This window comes from Manis pentadactyla, chromosome 2 (genome assembly GCF_030020395.1).
Source record: "Manis pentadactyla isolate mManPen7 chromosome 2, mManPen7.hap1, whole genome shotgun sequence".
Taxonomy (NCBI): Eukaryota; Metazoa; Chordata; class Mammalia; order Pholidota; family Manidae; genus Manis; species Manis pentadactyla.
In genome coordinates, this window is record NC_080020.1 from 161,891,549 (window position 1) to 161,914,574 (window position 23,026).

Below are 23,026 nucleotides of genomic sequence, written 5' to 3' on the forward strand. Positions count from 1 at the left end.
AATTTTTATATGAAAAAAGACAGTAAATACATTTTCAAAAAAGCAATGTTCTGGGAAAAAATATTTGAAACTTACATAACAGAGGCTAAAAGAATATAAAAACCTCCCCCAAATCAATAAGAAGACCAACAAGTCGATGCAAGGTTGATTGAGCACATTAGTAGGTAATTAACAGTATGAAATATGCTTAGTCTTATAGTAATCAGGGAAGAGGGAGGTAAGATAAGATATTATTTTACAAAACAAGCTGACAAAGAGTAAAAAGATTAACATCAATGTTTGCAAGAATGTGAGGAATGGTTCTCCCATCAGTGGTGGAAATATAATTTGTTACAGCCCATATGGTGCACCACTTAACAGTATCCATTAATATTTTCCATGTGAATTTGCTAACACCTAGCAATGCTACTGTTGTATAGCTCCCTAGAGAAGTGTTTAAACACATGCACAAAGACACGTATAAAGGATGTAATGGCCAAAAACTGGAAACACCCACTGGTTAAAAAAAGTGGATTAGATAAACTGGTATGGCCATAATCTGAAATAACCTAGAGTAGAATAAATGAACAAGGTAGATCTACACATACTATCATAGAAATATCTCTAAGACAAAACTTTTTAAAAAAAGCAAGTTTCAGAACATATCAATGGTATAATATCATTCATGTAAATTTTGTGAGCATGTGAAACAAAATCATCTATTTATATAGATATACGTGTATGTATGTGAGCATAGAATGTTGGAACATCATGTAAGGGTCATTATATCTGGGGAGAGAGGGAGGGTTTTTTGTATTATTATGTTGTTTTAATTTCTTGCAAGGAACTAATTTTGTGGAACTTTTTAATCTGAGCAATGAATTTTTAAAAAGCAGATGACTCAAAGTAAAACGTTGGTCTTGAAGACATGATTCTAGTAAATTAATCCATGATTTTGGACCTCAGTTTTCCCAAAAGCCCATGAAATGACACAAGTGCATCCAAGTGAAGCATGTCATCACTGTCACTCAGATTCCTCAAGGAACTGCAACTGTGCCTGACATTCAGACATTAGCAGAAGCTCTGTTATGCCCAGAGAAGCGCCCATGAGCAGATGAAGAGGCTCTGGGGGAAAGCGGTTTGCTTAGGGCCACCCGGCTAACAGGTGGTGAGACTGAGGTGCTTTCGATCGAGGGCAGAGACAGGAGACAAGCATCATGATTAGTTTTCCAAACAAGCTGAGATACAAACAGTGTAACAGGAGGGATTTCATCTTAAGGCTAAAATTCCATTTTAAAAGCCAGGAAATTAGGAGGTAAGATTCCTAACATATTCTTTGGGAAACAGACAGTAACTCACCCCAGCTTAAAACAAGGCAAACAGTCTTAACTGATACATTTCCAGAGAGAAGCCACTATCCCGGGGAGGAACAGGATCAATAAATGACTTGTGTTAAGTTTATTTTGCAGAATTGGCCAGAGGACTGATAATAGAGGAGAGGAGACAAGGTGTCTCTCGCTGGAGATAAGCCACTTGCCAAGTCTACACCCCTGGCCCTTTAAAACATTCCTGAAAAACTCTTTAAAAGATGAACCCCCAGCCTTTTGGCATGCCTTGTCTCTGAGGATGCCTGCACTTTTTCTCTAAGTGTTTAACTTTAACGCTTTCTCACTGTTCAACTTAATTGCATTTTGTCTCTGCTTTTTCTTGGTAAATGTCTTTGTTTCTTGGCTATTTCAATTCTATTTCTAAGTCTTCATTCAGTCTGTGCTTTACTTCTGATGGGGGAGGGGGAGGGCTGTTGAGAGCTCAGATTTGGGCCTTCAAGTTCCCAGTCAACTGGGTGACCTGGGAGGAACTGGAGCTGCAGGAGCCTGCCTGAAAATCTCCCTTCTTTGGGAAGTTCTCAGAACATAATCTCACCCCATCCCGGGGCCCACAGCTCCCCCAAATCCTAGGGTGGTAGGGGCTAGCCCCCCTGCAATGCAGATCCAAGTGGACTCAAGATGCCAGGTGACCCTGGCTTCAGGAGCTGGGAGGGAGACTTCCTTATGCTGAGAGGTTCAGCAAGCTCCCCTCCACTCCCTCCCTCTGCACTTTCTTGCCCTCAGCTGCCTGCAAGGCTGCTGCCATTCCTTACTCATCTCACTGTGATGAATTCCTTCCTTACCTACACTCTTCCAACCTGCTCAAGAATTCTTTCTCATTCAGAGTCAAGAAACCTCCCCCGTCCAGGTCAAAGTTTCACCTGGTGCACAGGGAGAGACCTCCCAGACCAGCTGCCTGGCTGCATTTTGACTCTCACACAACAAGAGGAAGAAAGAAATAGAATCAAGGTCCTCTCCTCAGCGAAGTTTCTAGGATCTGACATAATTCCCAAAGTCTCCTACCTGGGCTCTTTCCCTGGGAACAGCTGTTAGTTTGGGAGGAGACTGTATGTTTATGCTTAAACATGAGAAATAATTTTAGATGCTGAATCTGGATTTTGTACAGGTACCCAGAGAACTTGGGGCCTGAAGCCTGCTCTACATAAATTGAATAAACAGCTGTTGATGCGCTCAGTTATTTTTACCTTAATCCCTCTGCCCTGCTGGCCCTTCCTCCCTCTGCCTGTCCTGGGGACAATCCCATCAATCCAGTCTGCTCCTTCCTGGAGACAGCGAGGGAGCTGCTCGGGATATGTGAAGAGCCAGTTTGCTGTCTATCCCTGCAAAAGTAGACATTTCCAGTTTTCTTTTTTTTTTTTAACAGACTTCCATTGGGATAAAGAAAGTCATTTTTTTTTTTTGGAGGGGGACTAACTTAGTTTATACTCAGTTTTCAGAGCATGTTTTCTATATATACTAGAGGCATGTTGACTGTCCTGTGATTGCCTAGGGTTTCTTACAAGAAAAATCTGGAGACATGGAATTAAAGGTATCTTCTCAACACAACCTAGGCTCCTTCAGCCAAATCAGGGCTGGTAAGAGCTAAGCTCTGAGGAGACAGTGCTCCCTGGGAGATTTGCTGTCTGGGGACCAATCCCATAATTCATAAGGCAACATAACGAAGCATGGTGTGATGCTGGCATAAACGAGCTCCAGACTCTGCCTGGAAATACCTTAGAGGAAGTGACAGTTCAGCCAACCCTCAAATTTTCTGAGGGTATTTGCTTGGCGGGCAGGTGTGGTATAAAGGGGAGGTTGGCAAGAGACCCATCAGAGAAAGGACACAGAGTCACTGTTGTGATTATCCTGTTACTCTGGTAAGGAGTTTGGCCTGGATTCTGGAGAGAGTGGGGAATCATTGGAGGGTTTTCAGCTGCAAGAGTAACATGATGCTAAGTGCATTACAGAAAAATTATTCTGGCCACAGAGTCAAGGACCAAAGAGAAGGGCCAAGGCTGAATACAGGGAGTAACCATTAAGACACCGCAGCAGCGACCCAGGCAAGAGAGGTTGGGGCCAGAACCAAGGTGTTGCCTGTGAGGGTGGAGTGAGCAGAAAGGTTCCAGAGCACTTGGGAACTGGAACCGATGGGCTCTAGTGACCAGATGTGAGAAGTGCAACAGGAAGGCATATGTCAGAGATGAATCCGCAGGAAATAAGCCTCACCCAAAGGGATTGTCCTGATGAGAGCATAATGAAAGCACTATTTACAAAGGCGTGGTTTGGGGAGAGGGAGCCCCACAAGGTAGGTGAGTTGACTGCAGACTAGCAGCCACAGAAAGCCACTACTGTCCATGGGCAGAGAGGGACAATGTGAGGGCAGCACCACAGGGGCTCGTGAGAGCTGGTGCCTGGGACAGCCACTCAACAGGAGCTGAGCCCAGGACAGGCAGGGCAGGGAAGAGGAAGTGCAGGGGGAAGAGCGTCCACCTCTCTCCCTGTGCCTTCCCTCACCTACCTGTGCCTCCCCGCCCCACCCCCCACAGTCAGTCCACCTCCCTGGGCACACAGCACAGCAGGGAAGGATGGAGAAAGGAGCTGAGACTCCGAAAATGCAGACAATCTAGCACAGTGGGAGCTCCTTTCATCACAAGTGAAAGAAACCCACCTAATCTGGTTCAGGCCAAAATTAAGGTGGGGGCGGGGGCAGGTGTCCCACTGACTCCACTGGGAAGAGCAGTCAAATCCACAGGCTTACAGCCGGGTCATCAAGACTTCTCTCCTGCCGTATCAACTCCTTTTTCTCCCTCGGTGCCCACTATGCTCTCCAAGAGTATTCCTAACAGCAGTGAGTATGACCACCGGCACTTCTAAAGTCATGAACTGAGAGTTTGTATTCCCAGAGAAGAGCAGGGACGCCTCCTTCTCCAATTCAGAAGGACCCTGGCAAGGGGCCAATCAGGTGGCATGCAGTGGTGCACTGGAGCCAGCTAGAACCAGGTCCCAACTCATCATACAGCTTGGTAGCTTGACATTGCCAGGGCATGAGTATTTACACCAAGAAATCAGCAAATATTGTAAATCAAGGCTCTTCCATACATTGTTAAATATTTACCAGCATAGTGCTTACATCAGGAAATGCCATACCATGACAGGTCAAGGCTGGGTCCTGAGTCAGCCTGTCCCAAGCAGCCTCCTGAGAACCTCATGGTGCAGATAAGCATCTCTAGAGGAAGAGTTGGTACTATTACCAGAACTGGGGAGACCCTAGGCTGAAAAGACAAGCTACAGAAGCCCACTGCAGCCAGTGAAGGAGAGGAAGGGATCTAAAACAATTTCCACATCTTGGGGAGCTAGGTGAATGGTGAGGTGGAGAGCAGAGGTCTGGAGGAAAATGGTAAGTTCAGGTATAAACAGATTGAATATGAAGTGCCTGAACACCTATTTTTATGAGTAAAGCAAAATTCTTCCCATCAAGAAACACTCTAACCAGACAGGTAGTATATAAAGGGCAAATAACTGTCCTACAAGGCCAAGTGTAAGTACCACCAGAGGACACAAACCACACACCTGGAATTCTATTTGCTGCTTCAAATTGTAGTTCCCTGGACAGCCCAGCTCTTTGTCACACCCAGGAAGGTGCCAGGTCTACAAAGGGATTCTACCCACACCACACCTGCCCAGGACAGGTGAGCAGAAGGGAAGAGGTGAGACAGGCTGTGACCCATTGAGAACTTACATAACCACCCTGTCTTGGTGAATGAGGGAAAGGAGAAGGTGAATTGGACATGGCTGTCAATATGATGTATGGGAAGGAAGCCTGGAAATCAGGATTCAAATCCCAAGTCTTCTGCCCAGAGGCTTGCCGGTCTGCTGCATGATGGGTCTGAGAGCTTGATAGCAAAACTGCTGTGGCAGCAAAATGATGGCCTCCAAAGGGGTCCACAAGCTGATGCCCCGACCTGGTACTTTACATGGCAAAAGAGATTTTGCAGATGCAGTTAAGGTAAGGACCTTGAGATGGGGAGATAGTCCTGGATCATCTGGGTGAGCCCAGTGCGATCACACATGTTCTTATAAGTGAAAGAGGGAGGCAAGAAGGGTGATATGATCGCTGACTGGGGGTCTCAAACCAAGGAATGTGAGCATTCTAGAAGAAACTTCTAGAAGCTGGACAAGGCAAAAAACAGATTCTTCTCCTAGAGTCTCCAGATGGAACCCAGCTCTGCTGACACCACAATTTTAGCCCTGTGAGACCCATTTTGGACTTCTGACCTCCAGAACTATAAAATAATAAATCTGTTGTTTTAAGCCACCAAGTTTGCAGTAATGTCTTACAGCAGTGATAGGCAATAAAAATGGTATCCAAAGACATCTGGGAAACTGTAGCACCATGCCTGGTGCTGTTCTCAGATCAAGCCACGTGAGCTGGGGAGGCTGTGGCTGATAAGGACTAAATCCATGCCAGAGTTAGCAGGCCCACATGGTGGCCTGTGGTTATGCTGCATATTGGGCTTCTCTGAGATTGATGAGGTGTCCCGGACAGTGTGAGACTGGGTGATTTGTATGTAATGCTGAGCAAGGGAGCTCCCAGAAGTGCTCTTTCCCTTCACGCACTGTTACCATCCACAACTGTGCACACCTTGGTCTAAGAGTTTACACTTCCGACTGCCCTCAGAAACGTTGCTTTCTCCCTCCTGTGTGCTCCAACTATATTGATTGCCTTCTGCTTCCTTTAGAGAAGTAAACCCTGAGCAATTCACCAAAGCAGTGGCAATGTGTGGCCCTTAATACCAGTATCTGTCATTGGTGGGACAGTGGGCAAGGGGCTTAGTCTGAAGGATGGTAACCAAAGGTAATCTTAGATAGTAATAGATTACTTAGGGGTAATCTTCGGTAGTAATCAAGAAATCTTAGACTTGTTTGGTATGTTCCTGGGGTAGAGGTTTCAGAATACAGATTTTACCTCAGTTGAAGTACAGGTTTCTTTAGTGGTCTTTCTAATCATTCATTCTGGTACTTCTATGTAGCAAACCCCCTTTTTATGGCTTGACAACACTACAAATGAATGTGTCCTTCTAAAGTTAAGTGACTGCCATGGCGTAAATATTCCCACCACGGCCAGTCAAGCTATCAATGTGATGCTGATAAATGCAAAGTTAGGAAGCCGTGCGCACTGTGGGCTCTCCTGAGCTGGTAAGAGCCGGCTCTAGCATACCACTCCTTAACCCTACCGGCCACCTTCACTTTCTGATTAGGACAAGGGACACCCCAACAGAAGTGTGGCAGGAATGCTCGTAGAGCACTTATGAGAGCCAGGCACTGTTCTAAGGGTTTACAGGAAAACAATGCAATTCTCATAGCAACTCTGTGTGGTCAGTAGAAACGCAGAAACTGAGGCATTGGTGACATAACCAGTCCAAGGTCATGTAACTAGTACAGGAGAGCTGAGACATGATCTTAGTATGTCTCAGTGTCCATAATCTTAAAATCTTTAAAGTATTCTCTAAAACTGCACTAAGAGTATAGCCATAGCCACATCGGTTCTTTAAACTGAAATTAAATAGTTAAAAATGTCATTTCCTCACTTAGACATATTTCAAGTGCTCAGTAGTCACATATCACTAGGGACTACCACATTGGATGATGCAGATGTAATTCATTCCCATCAGCACAGAAAGTTCTAATAGTGCTGCTCTAAATAGATGGTCAGAAAGAAAGAAGCCACACATATTTGCTTGGAAACAAGGAAGATTTATGGTCTCTGTTGACTGCTATAACACAAAAACTCAGAATACAATTTCGTGTCTCTTCTGCTCTGAGATAAGTAAATTCATTCACTTATTCATTCATTCATTCTTTCAATACATGTTAACTGAGCACCTGCTGTGTTTCAGGACCTGTGCTAGGTTCTGGGGAGAGAAAGATGAATGAAGCGACACAGCTCCTACCTCCAGGAGCTTACAGTCTCACTCAGGAGGCTGACAGCTAAAAAGGCAATTATGATGCCATGAGGACAGTGGTATGATGTGGGATTCAAGGATAACAGGAGATTCAGACAGACAGGCAGCTGAAACTCACACATTCAGAGAAGGCTACACAGAAGGGGTGATTTCTAAACTGGGTGTTGAAAGGTGAATAGGAGTTGGCAGGTTTCAGGTATTTTAGATAAAACATTTCAAAATGCAAAGAGGGGCCCAGAAGAATGTGGGCCACACAGGGACCCGTGAGTGAGTGGGTTTGACTGAAGTCTAGGATGCAGTAGAGATTCGAGATGTGACTGAAGCAGAAGTCAGGTGTTCTCTGGCAGTGTGCTGAAGGGGGGCAGAGGCTGGGGAGGGAGAAAGGAAAGAGTTTCATTTTGAGAGTGCTCAGTTTGATGTGCCTGCAGAATGTTCCAGAGGGTTTGCAGATCTGAAACTCAAGATCAAGGTTGCAGAATACAGAGTAAGAATATCAGCCTCAAGGTGGTGATTAGATGGGGACCTGGCTGAGCTCATGCAGGGAGTGTGTGCAGAGGGGGATGAGAGAGCCAGAAAGAATAAGAACAACTCCAGGAAATGTCAATATATCAGTGGCAGGTAGTGAAACAAGGCTGGAGAAGACTGAGGAACCACATCAGAGGATCATCACAAGGAACTGGTGTCCCAGAAATCAAGGGCTGGGCATGTCAGTGGATGCAGAGAAGCCATATAACATAAAGACGGGAAAGGATCCATGGGAGGTGACCTTGGTAAGAGCCATTTTAATGGAGTTCAGCACGGTAGCCTGCACCCAACAAATATTCATAGAATGATCAGGGCTAAGCTGGGCTGAGCTGGGCTACATAGAGCAAAATTGAATTGAACTGAGTTGAAATGCACCACAATGATACTGGGGAGCAAAGAACAGTACATTCCCACAGTAACAAAGTTGAGCATTTCCTCACCTTCCTTACCAAGGGCCTTTTGGAAACACCACCTCCACAATGCCTCCCCTGGTCCCAGCCAAGCTGCCGCTGCCCCACCAGGCAGGTCCTCACTGCTTCTTATGGAACAGAGCCGGGGCTGGCTCACTGCTGGGCTCGGCCAGGACCTGCATGGGCTGGTTGTTCAGGGCAGCCTCGCGCATCTTGTGGTACATGAACTCGTTCTGGCGGAACATGCGCAGCTCCATCTCTGTCTGCACCCGCATGGCCTGTGGGACACAGATATACCACAAACAGTAATGACAAGCCCTCAGGGCATGCTGGTCTCTCACCAATCTTGGTTGCTTTGGGAAAGGCAGACAATGGGGTAAGTGGCTCCCAGTCACTGAGACTCAACTGTACCTCAGAGGACACGCACACACACATCTTCTGGGGGTCTAATATCCTGGCAGTGGGCTTGGTTTGTCAGGAGCAGGTGTCAGACCCCTGAGAGAGTAGCTTGAGGGACTATTCTCAGCACAGAATGTCTATTCTCAGCACACACACATCTTCTGGGGGTCTAATATCCTGGCAGTGGGCTTGGTTTGTCAGGAGCAGGTGTCAGACCCCTGAGAGAGTAGCTTGAGGGACTATTCTCAGCACAGAATGTCTGTTCTTAGGAAGTGCCACGTCAGGACCTGGCTTTGAACCCTGGCCCCTGCACCTAGGTCCCACCTAAGTTCATGGGACCTTTGGCAAGTGACCTAATCCCTTCATCCCTCAGTTCCCTCATGCATGACAGGGTATGACTCCTTCAGTCTTTACAATGGAACCAGGAGACTATAGTGTGTGCATGTAGAAAACCCCTCATTTGCCCATATTTCCAATCAAGAAGCATGTATCGAGTCCCAGGCATTGTCGGGCATTGAGCATATGGCCGTGACTAAGAGGACAAAGACTCTGCCTTTGACAAGCTTATTATGCTAGATCTAAGTTAGTCCTCTCATACATTTTATGACACCAAAGTTCTCCTTTTTCCCTGTACCTCACTGCTGGGGACAGTCCTTTGAGCCCTGCCACTCAAATAAACCCTTCAAGGCACAAAGGAAACCAGCAGCTATTGAGAGCATGCCACCTGCCAGGCAACGTGGTGCTGCTCACACAGTAACTCACTGTCCTTGTTACAACCCTGTCCTTTCTCTCCATTTTACCAATGAGGAGACTGAGACTGCATGTTCTGTATTTGCAGTCCCACAGCTAGAAAGCGGTGAAGCTGGAATTCAGTCCAGCAGTCTGATTCCAGAGCCTGCACTCCCAAGCTCTGCTCTACAGAGCAAGCACATTTTTCTATGGAGCATATGGCTACACACACATGCACACATGTGTACACACACACACACACACACAAACCATTGGTTAGGTTTTCTATGTCCCAGCTTAGAGCATTTCAGGGTTCATGTCTCAGCTTTGCCATCCACTTGCTATGTAAGGTTACCCCACTTTCCCTAGGCCTCAGTTTCCTCACATGTAAAATAAGGGGAGTGGCCTGAAGCATTTCTAGATTTCCCTCTAGTCGAGGAGACAATCTACGGACTTTCCAAAAGCAGCATCCAGAACTCATCTTTCATCCTTGGAGGGCTCTGAGCAGGCAGGGGGGCCCAGCCCCGAGATGCTACTTGCCTCTAAGTCTTTGGTGATTGGGTGGGAGGGTCCGTGTGTCACCAGAAGGATGGCATAGGCTTTGCAGATCATCCCATGCCCCACCTCAATGTTGCCAGCATGCCAGTTGGTCAGCCCGGCCCGCATCACAGCCATGCCCAGCTGGGCGTTGTTGGGGTGGTAGAGCTTCCTGTAGGGCCATAGCAAATAATCATCACATGTAATCCCAACCTTCCTTATATCCATAGGCAGTTGACAACTTACAAAGCGTCCTCATTGATTATGTCCCATGCTCTCCCACCAGTGCTATGAGGCATCTGTAGCCCTTCGAGAGGAGAAGGAGCCATAGAGCAGATGAGAAGCCAAACACCCCACGTGGTGGGGCTGTGGGAGCTGAGGCCACGAGCCTAGTCATCACGGGGATGAGGCGTCGGGATTGTGCTCTGAACTCAAATATAGGAAGCTGGGAGCTCTCAGGAGTACCCTAGCCCTCTCCCTGGAGAACAATAGAAGTTCGAGAGAAAAACAATAACTTGAATGTCCTTCTCAGGGTAGAGCTGTATTTTCACCTCCTTGGCACACCTAAATGTCATACAGTTTTCCCAGATTTTGTTTAAAAGTAACATCCTCTCAAAAAATGAACCTGCTTGTGCCAACTTACTCGTTTGGCCAGAGATACAAATTCACATACCAATGTGCACACAATCGGCAAGGAAGAACATCGGCAGAAGGAAGGCAAGGGCTTAAAATCTGTGAGGATGGCTAACATCTCTCTTTTTCTTTTTTAATAAAAGAAAGCTCACAAGATTGCCTGTGTTGCTTGTTAACAGGCAAAATCTTTCCAAGTACTTAAAATCAAGCTGGACTTACGGACACCAAAAGTAGATGCCACTCAAGTGACAGATGAACAGGAGGATTTGGGAAAGACCAGCGGTAATACATAGGTTTTATCTCAGGTACCAACTCTGATTATTTGGTCATTACTACTCAGAGCACCATGGTCAAAAAGCTCAGTCATAAAGAAGACTGTGATCAATTAGTTAGACCTGCTATGGGTACAAGAGGGAGAGGTAGCAATGGGTACCATCTACTTGCCATCCTTGACCTAGAAACATTTCCAGGAGACTATCTCAGATCCAGGATTGTCACCTACATGTAGCCATCCACCATCCTCCTGGCATAGTACGAGGCCTCCTCAAAGGCCTGGAGATAGGAGAGAACCTCCGAAATTATGCTCTGCATCTGCAGCATGTAGAGGTTGGTGTCAGCAAACACTGGCTCCTGCTTCTGCAGGCACTCCCGGCACAGTCTCACCACCTAGAGGAGACATGGGCTGTGAATATTACCGCTGCACAAGAGCACGTGCGTAATTCACACATGGGAGCATCATGATGACATTGGACATTTGTTCTCTCAAGGCTGAAGAAATTGCTGACAGAGGTGGGAAAGCACCTGTTTGTGATTTAATAGCAAAATGGTCCCACTTAGCTAAGATGTAGGGGTGGGAAGAGTAACCATGGGAGATACTTGGCAAAACAAGGAGTTTTCATATATAAGTAAGTAATAGGGAGTTATGAAAAATATATATATATATATGATTCACCACCCTGGCTGTGCTTTGGAAACACTTGGAGACCTTTTTAAAACCACTGACATCTGGGCCCTACCCCAGACCAGTTGAAACCAAGTATCTTGGGGGGGGACCCTGGCAACTATAGTTCATATAAGCTTCTTGGTGGTCCTTATGCACAGTGAGGTTGGACAATCATGCTAGAAGTATACAAGATAGGTTGGCAGAGAGGGAAGTTCACCAGAGGTTGGGAGGGTGCCACACTGGTCCTGGTACGAATAAGATGGGTGTGGATAAAGTGAAGGTTCCTGTGGCCAGGAATCTCACCTGGTCAGCTTGCTCACTACACACATGTGGGCAATACGTTGTTATTGACTCTATATAAAGAGCTCTGCCCAGTGCTCTGGGCAACACGGTGGCATGGCCACATGGCTGCTGCACAGCTGCAGGGCTGCAAGGCTGCAGAAGAGCAGAGACTGGAGTGGTGCCAGTGCCAAGGACAGAGACTGAGACGGCTGCGGGGGCATAGTGGCCCAGAGGCAGAGACCGGCTTGCTGCATGCAGACTCACTCTGAGTGGACAGGACTCTAGTGATTGACCTGCCACCATGGGAATAAAGTTGGGTATAAACCCTTTCACCCCAAGAACATTTCATTGTCATTCCTCAGTCTCACTGAATCCATAGTGAACTTGCCCGGGGCTGAAACCCATTGGCAAGACAATGGATCTGACCCTAATCACCTTGGTCAGGCTTTTCTGACTGATATGAATGTAGGCATAGGCTTAGGCTGCACCCTACAGTCAGGTAGTCTCTGGATTTTAGTAGCTCATTGTTCTCCTCTTCCCTGCTGCTCTCATGAAAAAAATGCCACACAATTCTTTCCATTTCAAATGAGCAGAAACTTATGTTTGCTCTGACACTTTCTAAGAGTCCCATGAGGCAATTGGGTGGGATGACAATCAATCCATCTTGAAGACAATCCTCTTAAACCTATAGGGCAGTGTCCAGCCCTACACTGGTCCTGACAAGTTTGAATGGAAAAGAGGAGAAACAAAGGAGAGGAGAGAAGCCAGAGGAATGGAACCAGCAGAGCCCTCCTGATTGCTCCAGCTCCTACCTGTGCCTCTCACATTGATTTTCCATGTTGTACAGCTGTTTGTTCATGTGACCATCTCCCCAACTGACAGAACTCCTGGTAGGCAGAGAGCATCTGTTGTGCTGGTCTGCCCAGTAAGGGCACAAAAATGTGCAGTGACAGAGCTACAGGGTATTATACTCAATGAAATAAGCCAGGCAGAGAAAAACAAGTACCAAATCATTTCAGTCATTTGTGTAGTATAACAACAAAGCAGAAACTAAAGGAACAATACAGCAGCAGACTCACAGAACCCAAGAATGGACTAACAGTTATCAAAGGGAAAGGGACTGGGGAGGGTGGGTGGGAAGGGAGGGATAAGGGGATTAAGGGGCGTCATGATTAGCACACATAATATAGGGCGGGGCACAGGGAAGGAAGTATAGCACAGAGAAGACAAGTAGTGACTCTACAGCATCTTACTATGCTGATGGACAGTGACTATAATGGAGTATGTGGTGGAGACGTGATAAGAGGAGGAATATAGTAACCACAACATTGCTCATGTGAAAACTGAGCATAAGATTGTATATCCATGATACCTTAATAAAAAAAATGTGCAGTGAATGAGTAAGGGAGGAGAATGAAGATAAGGAGAGAGCATATAAAAACGATCAGAAGTTAATCTCCCACATTGCCATGCCCTGTTGGCATTTAAACCCAGCTACACATGAGTTATTGAAAGAGCTTGGGGAAAAATTCTGATCCATGGTCCCTGTATTCAGCTGGAGATTTGGTGAATCACACCTTTGAGGGTGAGACACAGGAATCTCTATTTCCAACAAGCTGCCTAGGTGACTTCGATGCAAATGTTCTGTGGGTCAGTGTTGAGCAGTGGGTCTCAACTTGGGGTGTACATTGAAATCACTTGAGAGCTTTAAAAATCCTGATGTCAATTTTCTGGGGAAATTGTCCTGGGTCAGGGTCTGAGCATTCTGGTGTGCATCCACTTGAAAACTCCTGGTGCTTTGAGAGCCAGGGTTGAATGCTTAGTTAGTAGAGACTGGGAACTGTAGCTAGGACATGCATTCAGTGTGGGAAAGCAAGCAACCACGGCTCTCTCCATTCCTCATCTGTGATGCCAGCCTGAGATTCCCTGGATACCCCAGGGAGCTGGGATTTGTCAGGCTACCTGTACTTTCCTCCAACCTGGTACTGGTGGGATAAACAGTCACTGAGAACACACCCCTAAGAAATGCTAAAGGCTTAAGGGCAAGAGTTATGGTCTCAACCAAAAAAGCATCTTCCAGAAAAACAACCAGCTTGGTGCTTTCTCCATTTTCACCCCACCCCATTTCTTCCCTTAATAGAGAACCTTTCTGCTCTTCTCCCCACCTCCATCCCTTTAAAAATGAAATCTTACCTCATGGTACAAACCCTCAGAGCGAGCCTTGTCAATTTTTTCCAATGTATCCTTGGATAATTGTACTATCTCCTTCACCACATCCTGGGAGGGCTGGGAAAGGGAGGGACATTTAGTTGGAAACCTGTTCACAAAGCAACTCATTGCATCTTTGAATAGCTGCCATCTTTGACATTCAGTGTAGTGTAAGGTTAATGCCTCCCTGAATACTTCATTTCTGTAAATGCTTCTCAAAATCCCTATACTTTTCCAACACCCCTATCATTGTTCTGATTCACGTTGCATTTTCCATTGACCAAGCTCCAGAACCATGCTGCCAGCCAACCGACCCCACCCTGGGCTAAAGCTGGATTTTTGGACCCCCGCACAGAATCTGACAATGACCCCTATTCTATTTTCTCTAGCATTTTAGATTCTCATTCTATCACCCAAAACATTTTCCATTTTTCCTCTTTACTTCAAGTCAACCACACATTCTGCTGGTATGTCCTTTTATTTTTGTCTATACCCAAGTCATTGACTTAAATACAGGCCAGCATGGGGGCCAAGGACAGAGGCTTAGGGCTTGACGAAAAAATAAAATTCTAGTTTGCCACTGGAATTCAACAAAAAGGGCCCATGGCTATAGACATTCAAACCCTTCCAAGAGTCTTAGCATCCAACTCATATTTCCTTTCTTCACCAAAAGTGTATCATGAGACAATTTGTCAGCTGTCTGTGAAATCTAGACTCATTGGGCTTACTGTCTTCACCTGAGCAGTCTAGTGCTCTTGTAAAAAACAAAAAATAGGTTTTGATACTTAAGGCAGTGAAGTGTCACAATTAAGAAGCCCCTGAGGCCACCATAATTTTGAAGAAAAAGGGCCAAATTTCTCAAGTCCACAGGAAAAGTGTCCTTGTGTTGCTTATCTGTATCAGATGCTCTTTTCTGAAAAAAAAAATTCTTTTTTTGCTTAGGCAAATCTGATAAAACTTTTTCCAAAATGAAAATTATTTTATTATTTATTCTGGCTGTAAAACTGATGCATGGAAGTTGTAAAAATTAAAGCATATGTAAAAAAGGTAGAAATACCCAGAATCCATCCAGAGAGCGACACAGCATTTTGAAGAACATTGTCTAATGTGTATATCCAGGAATAACATTTAAAACATTTAACAACTGGGACAGGAAAGGCACTGACCAACAAAACCGAGCCTGACCACCGACAGCGAGTATGCCTCTGTGGCCTCATCGGCGTGCGCTGGCTGAACTGCAGTCCTGTATATTTGCACATACAGGCATGTGTATATGCCAATAGCATCAAATATTTTTTCTAACTGGAATAGTACCATATTTCTGTCTATAGTCTGTTTTTTTTTTTTCACTCAGTAGATTATGGCTATTTTCCCATACCAATATAAAAATTTAGCTGTAGCATTTTCCAGCTGTATGAACTATTAACCAGTTCTCCAGCTGTCCGATTTTTTACTCTAAGGAACTGGGCTCAGTAGCTCCATTTAGATTTGCTGCTTACATTATTTTGTGACATTGTCTCCCCTAAACTACCAAAAAGTGATGGGAGCATGGGCATTTGTTCTCATGAAAATACATCCCCCTTTATCGATGGAGCGTTGGCTCTTCCCTCAGTCTGCCAGCTGTCCTGAGCCACTCCCACAGTGTCCATCTTGCAGTATGAGAGGTCCCGGCCAGGACAGCCTCCAGCCCAGGATCTCCTAAGGAAGGGGCATTGCATTTACTCTTCTACTTACCTCACCTACACCTACGGTGGCTTCTGCAGAGTTCTTGACCTACAATTTTGACTGTCCTCATTTCCATATCCCTCTGTATCTGAGCTCTCTGGAATTCTTCTGCATGTCTGCCTGTACTCGTCCCATGGGCAGACCCCACAATTGAGGCAGCCATCAATGGTGTGACTTCTGCTTGCAGGTCTCACTCCTGACTTAACCTTTGTCCTGACCTTTGATTTGGCCAAGATTTCTGGCTCTGGCTGCCTTCAGCTCTTCTGCTCACTCAGCTCATGTCTTGGCTCCAGACAAGTCAGTTCAGTGCCTCTCTGCCTTCCTAAGCTCATCTGAATCAAGCACGCAAGTAAGAAGGGGTCCATGTGTTGCCCAGTTTCTGTGACTGGTGGTCTAAAAGTGTGCCACCAACCTGTCAAACCTACATTTTTTGTTTCACCCACAGCTTGTCACCCAAGAGGTGACTCATAAAAGCACATGAAGTTTACGACCTCTCTCTGAGTTCCATCATCTTTAAAACTCAAAATTCTTAAGTGAATCTTCTGGAGTAATCAGTACTTTGCAGAGTAGATTCAGAGAATACCAAGTGGTTAGATGTTAATAATAGTCTTGCTCAATTTGATATTGTAAGGAAGAGTGTTACTTTAAGCTTTGGAAGTGAATCAAACTATTTCAAGGAAGCAACTGCCAAGATTCCCAAAACAACCTGGCTGGAAGGTTGTTAATTAACACGTGTACCATGTGATAAAGCTAATCTGAGAAAGGAAATTGGGCTGCTCCACTTGGCTCCACTTTTCAAAGCAAAGACAGGAAAACCTGATGAGCAGACAGGATTTAAGGAACCCCGCCCCGCAGAGAGAGACTTTCCTCTCCCAAGAGCAACAAAATAAATAGAAAACAGGGAGGGAAAAGGGGAGGAGCCAGAGAAGGCAAGGGAGATGCTAGTGGAGGACTGGTGCCAATGGAGGAAGCAGAAGAGGAGGGGAAAGAACTGCAGCAGAGGGAGAAGAGCCGGCAGAGAGGGAGGGGCCCAAAGAGGGCAGGAGAGGGGAAGGGGACGCTGGTTCCCAACCTTGAAAAATTGGTATATTTCTGTTGTGAAAACCCTGGGTGAGGCCTGGAGAGAAAAATAAAGAAACACTTAAGAAAAAGAAAAAGCCACGATTGAGGGGAATGTGGTACATTTTGCTGTTATTTTCTCGTTTTTTTTAATATTTGGTTTTAATATTTAGCCAGGTCTACATTTACCTATATAAAGGAGTCAGGAAGGATTTTGAGGCCAGTTGAAAGTTTGAGAATGGCCCTGAGAACACTCGGGGCCAGGCACCAGGAGGGAAGGCGGTAGGCCAGCAGGTAAGATACATGGTCTCCCGCACGTTCTGAAGGTCAGGGTGAGGGTAGATGCGGTCGCTATTCATTTCTGTGGTTTCTACAGCACGGTGCTTGGAGCCTCACACATATACACCAGCCAGTACCCATTTCCTGAAATACAGAGCCTTTGATTCTGTGGAAAGGGGTCGTTACTGTAAAGAACATATTAATCCTTAGGTCCTAACTGCTTTGTACTTTGCCTGGGTAGGATGACTCTCAACTTGTCCTCCAGGCATCACTGATCTGTTGGTTATAGCTTCCTCCTCCTTACGTTTCAAAACTGACTCTGCTTCACACAGTGGGGGTGCGCGTGTCCCTTTTAATTTCATACATGGTGGCATACACAGTGTATGGGTTGAATTGCATCTCCCTCACCCAAATTCATATACTGAAGTCCCAAGCCCCAGGCCCTAAGAATGTGACCTTATTTGGAAATAGTGCCACTGCAGAGGTAATTAGTTAAAATAAGGTCTCATCTAACGTATCTAACCGGAATAGGGTGGGCCTCTAGTCCAACAGGACTGGTGTCCTTATGAAAAGGATGCCAGGGGAAGAGAAAGGGAAAGGAAGGCAATGTGGGGAGAAGATGGCCATCTCCAGGCCAAGGAGAAAGGCCTGCAGCAGATTCCCCCCCACAGTCCTCAGAGGGAACCAGCCCCGCTCGCCCTTGATTTCAGACTTCTGGCCTCCAGAACAGTGAGACTGACTTTCCGTTGCAGAAGGCACCCAGCCTGGGGTACTTTGTTACAACAGCCCGAGGAAACTAACACACAGGGCAGAATGTGGGCCCCTTCTTCTTTTCCCTTAAGAAATAGAGCTCATTCCACATCTGGACACAAAGATCTACCTGATTAGTTTTAGTAACTGCAGACATTTCCTTTGTTTAAATATTTCCCTATTGGCAGTTATTTAGGTTTTATTCAATATTTCATTGTTCCCAGCACCACTACAATATGTGTCTTCATACATGTATCTTCCTCTGCAGGGTAAATTCTTAGAAGTAGAACTGCTTGGTTAAAGGGTAAAAAATTAATTAGATATTAAGAACAGAAATAAGTTAGTGGCAAAAAAAAAAAATGTCTAGAAGAGTCAGGGGATGAAGGAAAGAGATGTCACATGGGGGAATAGTGTTACCTGAACGTTGGCCCCAACATCGAGTAATGAAGTAATTGAGAGGCACCCCACTGTCTGAACCTAGAAGTCAGTTTTGCTCATGACTTTTGCTCTAACCAGAGACCAATTTCTGCCCACACCTAAGATGCAGAACTCAAGTTAATTGAGAAGTATATTTGTGTATTTGTATCTTAAATGCACTGATGGACTGCATTGTATGGAAGTGTTCAGTCAGCCTCCCCAGAGGAGGCTGGCTCCTGGTCACGAACCTACGTGTCACCCTTCAGTTGTGACCAGGGGCAGTTACGAAGGCTCTACCTAGCAGGTCTCCTAGGCAAAGCTGCCTCGCCATGCCAGGCGTGGAGCACACCTCTGAAGGAAGCCCAGGACACAGGGCCCCTGGCTGATCATGCTCCTCGCATGTTTGCATTCCTCACCATGTGCCCTCACCCTGGTCTCTTTATCTAAGGTCTTGAGCCAAAGTCTTCCTCAGGCACCTCTACCTAGGTCCCCTTACAGGTCAGGAGAAGGGAAGTATGAGGACACTTGCCCACTCCATTCCATACGCAGTACTTTTCCACACTGAGCCCTTCCCCCATGCCCTCCCTCACCCTGGAGGCTTTTGTCCTGGGCCCCTCAGCAGCAAGATGCCCCCACTGTGCTGATCCTGCAAGTGCCCCTGCACCTGGGGTCTTTCCTGGGGAAATGGGACAGGAGGAGTTGGGGTCCACTCTGATTTTAGCTTCTTGCTTGGACCATTGCAGGAAGTGATGAAAGGCTGACCCTTTCCTTTCTGACATGCTGTTTTAATCGGCCGCCCTGACACCTGGCAGTTCAGCTTTCTCCCAGCTCAGCGGAGCTCCTGCAGCCGCCTGGGTAGGCCTTCGGCTGCTCAGTGGTCTCACTGTCAACCAGGCAACAGCTGCACAGGAGGTAAGCATATTAAGCCATCTAAACATTGCCCGATCGCCACATGCCAATTTCCATGCGACCAGGAATACCTTAGGAATAACCAGACAACCAATTTCTCTGCTATCTGGTCTCCATATAGGAAATTCTCAGCCTTACTTAACCTGCAAAGGGGCAAGGAGAGGAACCAAATGTACTCTGGGTCTACTCTGCACGCTGCCCCTTTGCATACATCATTCTGCTTAATCCTCATGACAACCCTTTGGCGTGGGTGCCATCATTCCTACTTTACAGGTGAGAAAACTGAGTGACCTTCCCAACTGGAACACCTGGCAAGTGGCGGCACCAGGACACTAGCTGGGACGTATGTGCAGCACACTGTGTGCCCCCACCACCTTCCTGCAGATTGCAGGCTCTCCACTGGGCTCCAGCAGGCAGGGGTGCCCTGACTGTGACACCCAGCCGGGCCTGGCCTGGGGACAAAGTCAGAGTGAATGCCAGAGTGGGGCTGCATGTACCTTGGGGTCATCTTTCACCCCCAGGAAGAGGTCATCTTTCAGGCCTTTCTGGCAGTGCTCACACGTGCAGACAAAGTAGTACTGCTTCTTTAGCTGCTTCCTGCGCTCCTCACTGACGTTGAGGAAGTCGATATAGGACACCGTCAGCTCCTCTCCTTCTGAGATCTTGCCCAGGGCCCGGAGCTCAATTCTGGAACAGGATGAAGGAAAAGAGTTCATCAAATCCAGGGCCGTCAGAGAGGCATTTCAGCTCTTCCCGGGTCTCAAAGACAATGACTTCCACTAGCACTCTGAGAAAAGTCCTGTTCTCCCAAAAAGGGGAGATGTGGCCTAAAGGAGGAGAGGTTTCTGGATAATTCTGCTCTACTCAATATAGCAATCAAATCTCTTCCATTCAGTTCATTGCTCTGAAACCCAGTAGAGGGCTGGGCTTGGTCGTAAAGCCATACATAGCTTCTTCCATGCCTGCAATTATCCCTATACATTTAGTTATTGTCTGCAGCAAAGGAAAGGAGAAACAATAAGGCAAAGCTCCAAACAAGAAAAGGCTCAATAGTCATTTCTGCTTATTGGGGGCCTATGCTCTCATAAACATAGCCCTCCACTTACCCACAATATTGGCCCATTCTGTGTCTCACCTGAAGCCCCCACTTACTTTATCCTTCAGTCCAGTGGTTCAAGGCTACATTACATGAGAAGACACACCTGTAGATCACTGAAGGCAAATAAACAAAGGCTGGCTTCTGTGCTTACTGGGGTCCTGGCTTTGGGTTGAAGGTGGGTGGCAAGAGCAGATGGCATTTCAATCCCCTTCCAGCCTAGATCTGATCCTCTAATTACCTACAGCACGACCCCCTTAACATAATAGATACAGAATATGCTGAGGACGAAAGACCACTGCAGAACTGACATCCCACTGAAATAGGCAAGCAGAGACCTGCAGGGGGACCCCTCAGCCAGGCACTTTCCATGACAGGGCCAGGAGATGCAGAAAACCAGAGGTGAGCCCTGCAAACTGGATTGTAGGATGTGCCCCCATATCTCCCTAGGCACCTAGGGCCACACTGCCCAGTGGGAAACCATCACCCAGAGAGTAAGCAGCAGGATGCAGAGGGCTGGGGAGAGCATCTGCAGAGAGATCCGTGATCATTCCTTTTACCTCCCAGAGAGGCTGTGTCAGACACTATGTGAAAGGCAGGACAAGATCCCAGCACCGCAGAAAGGTCCCAGTCAAAGGCAGCCCCTTCCATGTGCTCTGAAGTGACAACTGAGCCAGCAGCTCCTAAAGGACATATATTTAGGCATCTGAAGTGACCACTTAAGGTTAAAAAGCCTTCTCTCCAAGCGGGGTTTACTGACATGTCCATAAATTTGGTAATGTGTACAAAAGCCTGGCAAAATCTAAGTGCTGCTCATGTGCGCATGAGACTCCTTTCCTTCCTTCCCCACCACAGTTTTTCACAGCAACTGTCACTCAAGAGATGAAAGGCAAGAGGGAGAGCAGGGCTATGTAATTCCACTCACAGCTCTGCTGAGAATCCTACTGGTCCCAGCCACAGGGGAGACCAGAGAGGTGAAGTAATGTCCCCAAAGTCTCACAGCACTTTGGCAACAAGTGCCATTCATGCCTCACCTCATCATACTGATCTCGCCTGGTTGTCTTCAGTTTGCCTCACCAGTCTGCAGTGCGTGGGAAATGAGATAACACTGAAGCCCTTGATTTTAGGACCCTACTAATGTCCTAAGTAGTTCTATGTGAGCAACACCTGGGCCAGTGGTGAGTATGGCTCTCTGGCAGTTGAGGCTGGTGGGGTGGGTAAGTAATTTTGCCCCCTTTAGCCCCTTTTCCAGATGCAGCTCACCATAGTAACATATCCCCATCCAATAGTGATTCAGTGCTAACTGAGTTAGGATTTCCCACCATGGTTAAGCCAGTTCTTGTAAGGTCTAAGAGTACTCAAATTATTTCAGTGGTGCTAAAGACTTTTCAAAGCCAAATTAATGTAATGCCACTTAAATATGAAAATATGTACGCCTCCTTTTACCTTACTTGGAATTGGGGATCAGGGAATAGTGACCACCACTCCATTCTGGACCCCAGACCCCTTCCATCTCTAATGCTCTGCAATTCTATAGTTCAGCTAATGAGCCACAAGCAGGCAACTTGCTTAAGTATTTCTACAGAGATTAGGAACAAAGCCCAGGGCCACAGAGACTTAGAACTAGGAATGTCCCTAGAGAGGCTCTCATCTTGACCTTGCTCTACAGATGTGGAAGCAAACGCCCCCGAGTTGATGTGAATCACGCCAAGTCATGTGCTGAGATGCACCAAACACTCCTACTGCATTCCCAGAGCCCAGACCCCCACACAGCATTTTGCTCTTAATCCAAAGAGCATTTCAAGTACTTTCAAAAGAGCCTGACAAATAACCCCATCGAATGGCCTGGCCATTTGGTTGTCATACAGAAAAGTCGGAAGTAAAATCTGACCTTAACCACTAATTCGTAGTTGGCCAGAATCAGTGAGCAGAATGCTATGAATAAATATGTACCAAAACTACCACAGTTAAGGGTGCTGTTTTCAGAACCACCTGGGTGAGAAGTTGTGGGGTGGGTGGTGATTATAAACAAACACACGGTCTTTAATAGGTCAGTAACACCACCAGTCCTCATTTTGTGATAAGCAGGGGTTAGAGAAACAATGCACGTTTCTGTTAAAATGATGTGGACTAGAAAGGCTTGGCATGCTTTGAAATTGGAGGAGAAGGAGAAAAAGAACAGAAGACAGGGAAGAAAGGAGGCAGAGCATAGCTGAGCCACGGCAGGCAGTGGCTGGGGGAGGAACAAAATAATTAATAGAAATGCATTTAGATCCAGGTTCCACAAAGCTGGGACTCTGAGGTGCAGCAGGACGTTCCGGACAGACAGCAGCCAGGGGGTCTCAGGGAGGGGGTGGCCCCAGCAAACCAGGCCAGTGAGGGAGATGGGTCAGAGGAGCAGAGATGCTTGCGAGGACTGACCCACCTCATCTGGGTGTGAAACATGGATTTCACTGCCTCATGACTGAAAGAAAAAACAGACACCCAAACGGAAATCATTACCCCCGGCTGATCCAGTACAGCTAGTCAGGCTGCACAGCATTCCAGATTATGCAATCAAAGCTTTGGCCATCACAACGACCTTTACCCCAGCCCCTTCCAGTGGGGCTCCCTGGGCAAGATGCAGCCTGGTAGAGTGGAAAGCTCCCTGGATTTGGAATGAGAAGTTCTGGGTTCAAAAGTACTCAGGCCTGGACAAGTGACTTCCTTTCCTGGGCCTCAAGGTTCTCATCTGTAACCAGCTAATGAGACTGTCCTGAGATGAGACAATGCATTTAAAAGTAAAGTGCTAAAAAGCTTCATGGGAAGCTATTATC

General features: G+C 46.5%; 1 protein-coding gene across 2 annotated transcripts in view; it reads right to left on the reverse strand.

Annotated features, from left to right (window-relative positions):
• Positions 1-7,060: 7,060 nt before the first annotated feature.
• SMYD1 (SET and MYND domain containing 1) overlaps positions 7,061-23,026 on the reverse strand; it is a 35,209-nt gene continuing 19,243 nt past the window's right edge. Inside the window, exons 5-10 of one of the 2 annotated variants that reach the window (XM_036931113.2) lie at positions 22,636-22,674; positions 19,612-19,801; positions 13,961-14,053; positions 11,045-11,208; positions 9,913-10,081; positions 7,061-8,522 (exon numbers count right to left, since the gene is read on the reverse strand). In XM_036931113.2, the coding sequence (XP_036787008.2) occupies positions 8,364-8,522; positions 9,913-10,081; positions 11,045-11,208; positions 13,961-14,053; positions 19,612-19,801; positions 22,636-22,674 (814 nt within the window). In that variant the 3' untranslated portion in view covers positions 7,061-8,363. The remainder of the gene's footprint in view (positions 8,523-9,912; positions 10,082-11,044; positions 11,209-13,960; positions 14,054-19,611; positions 19,802-22,635; positions 22,675-23,026) is intronic. The other variant, XM_036931114.2, reaches the window with a different exon arrangement.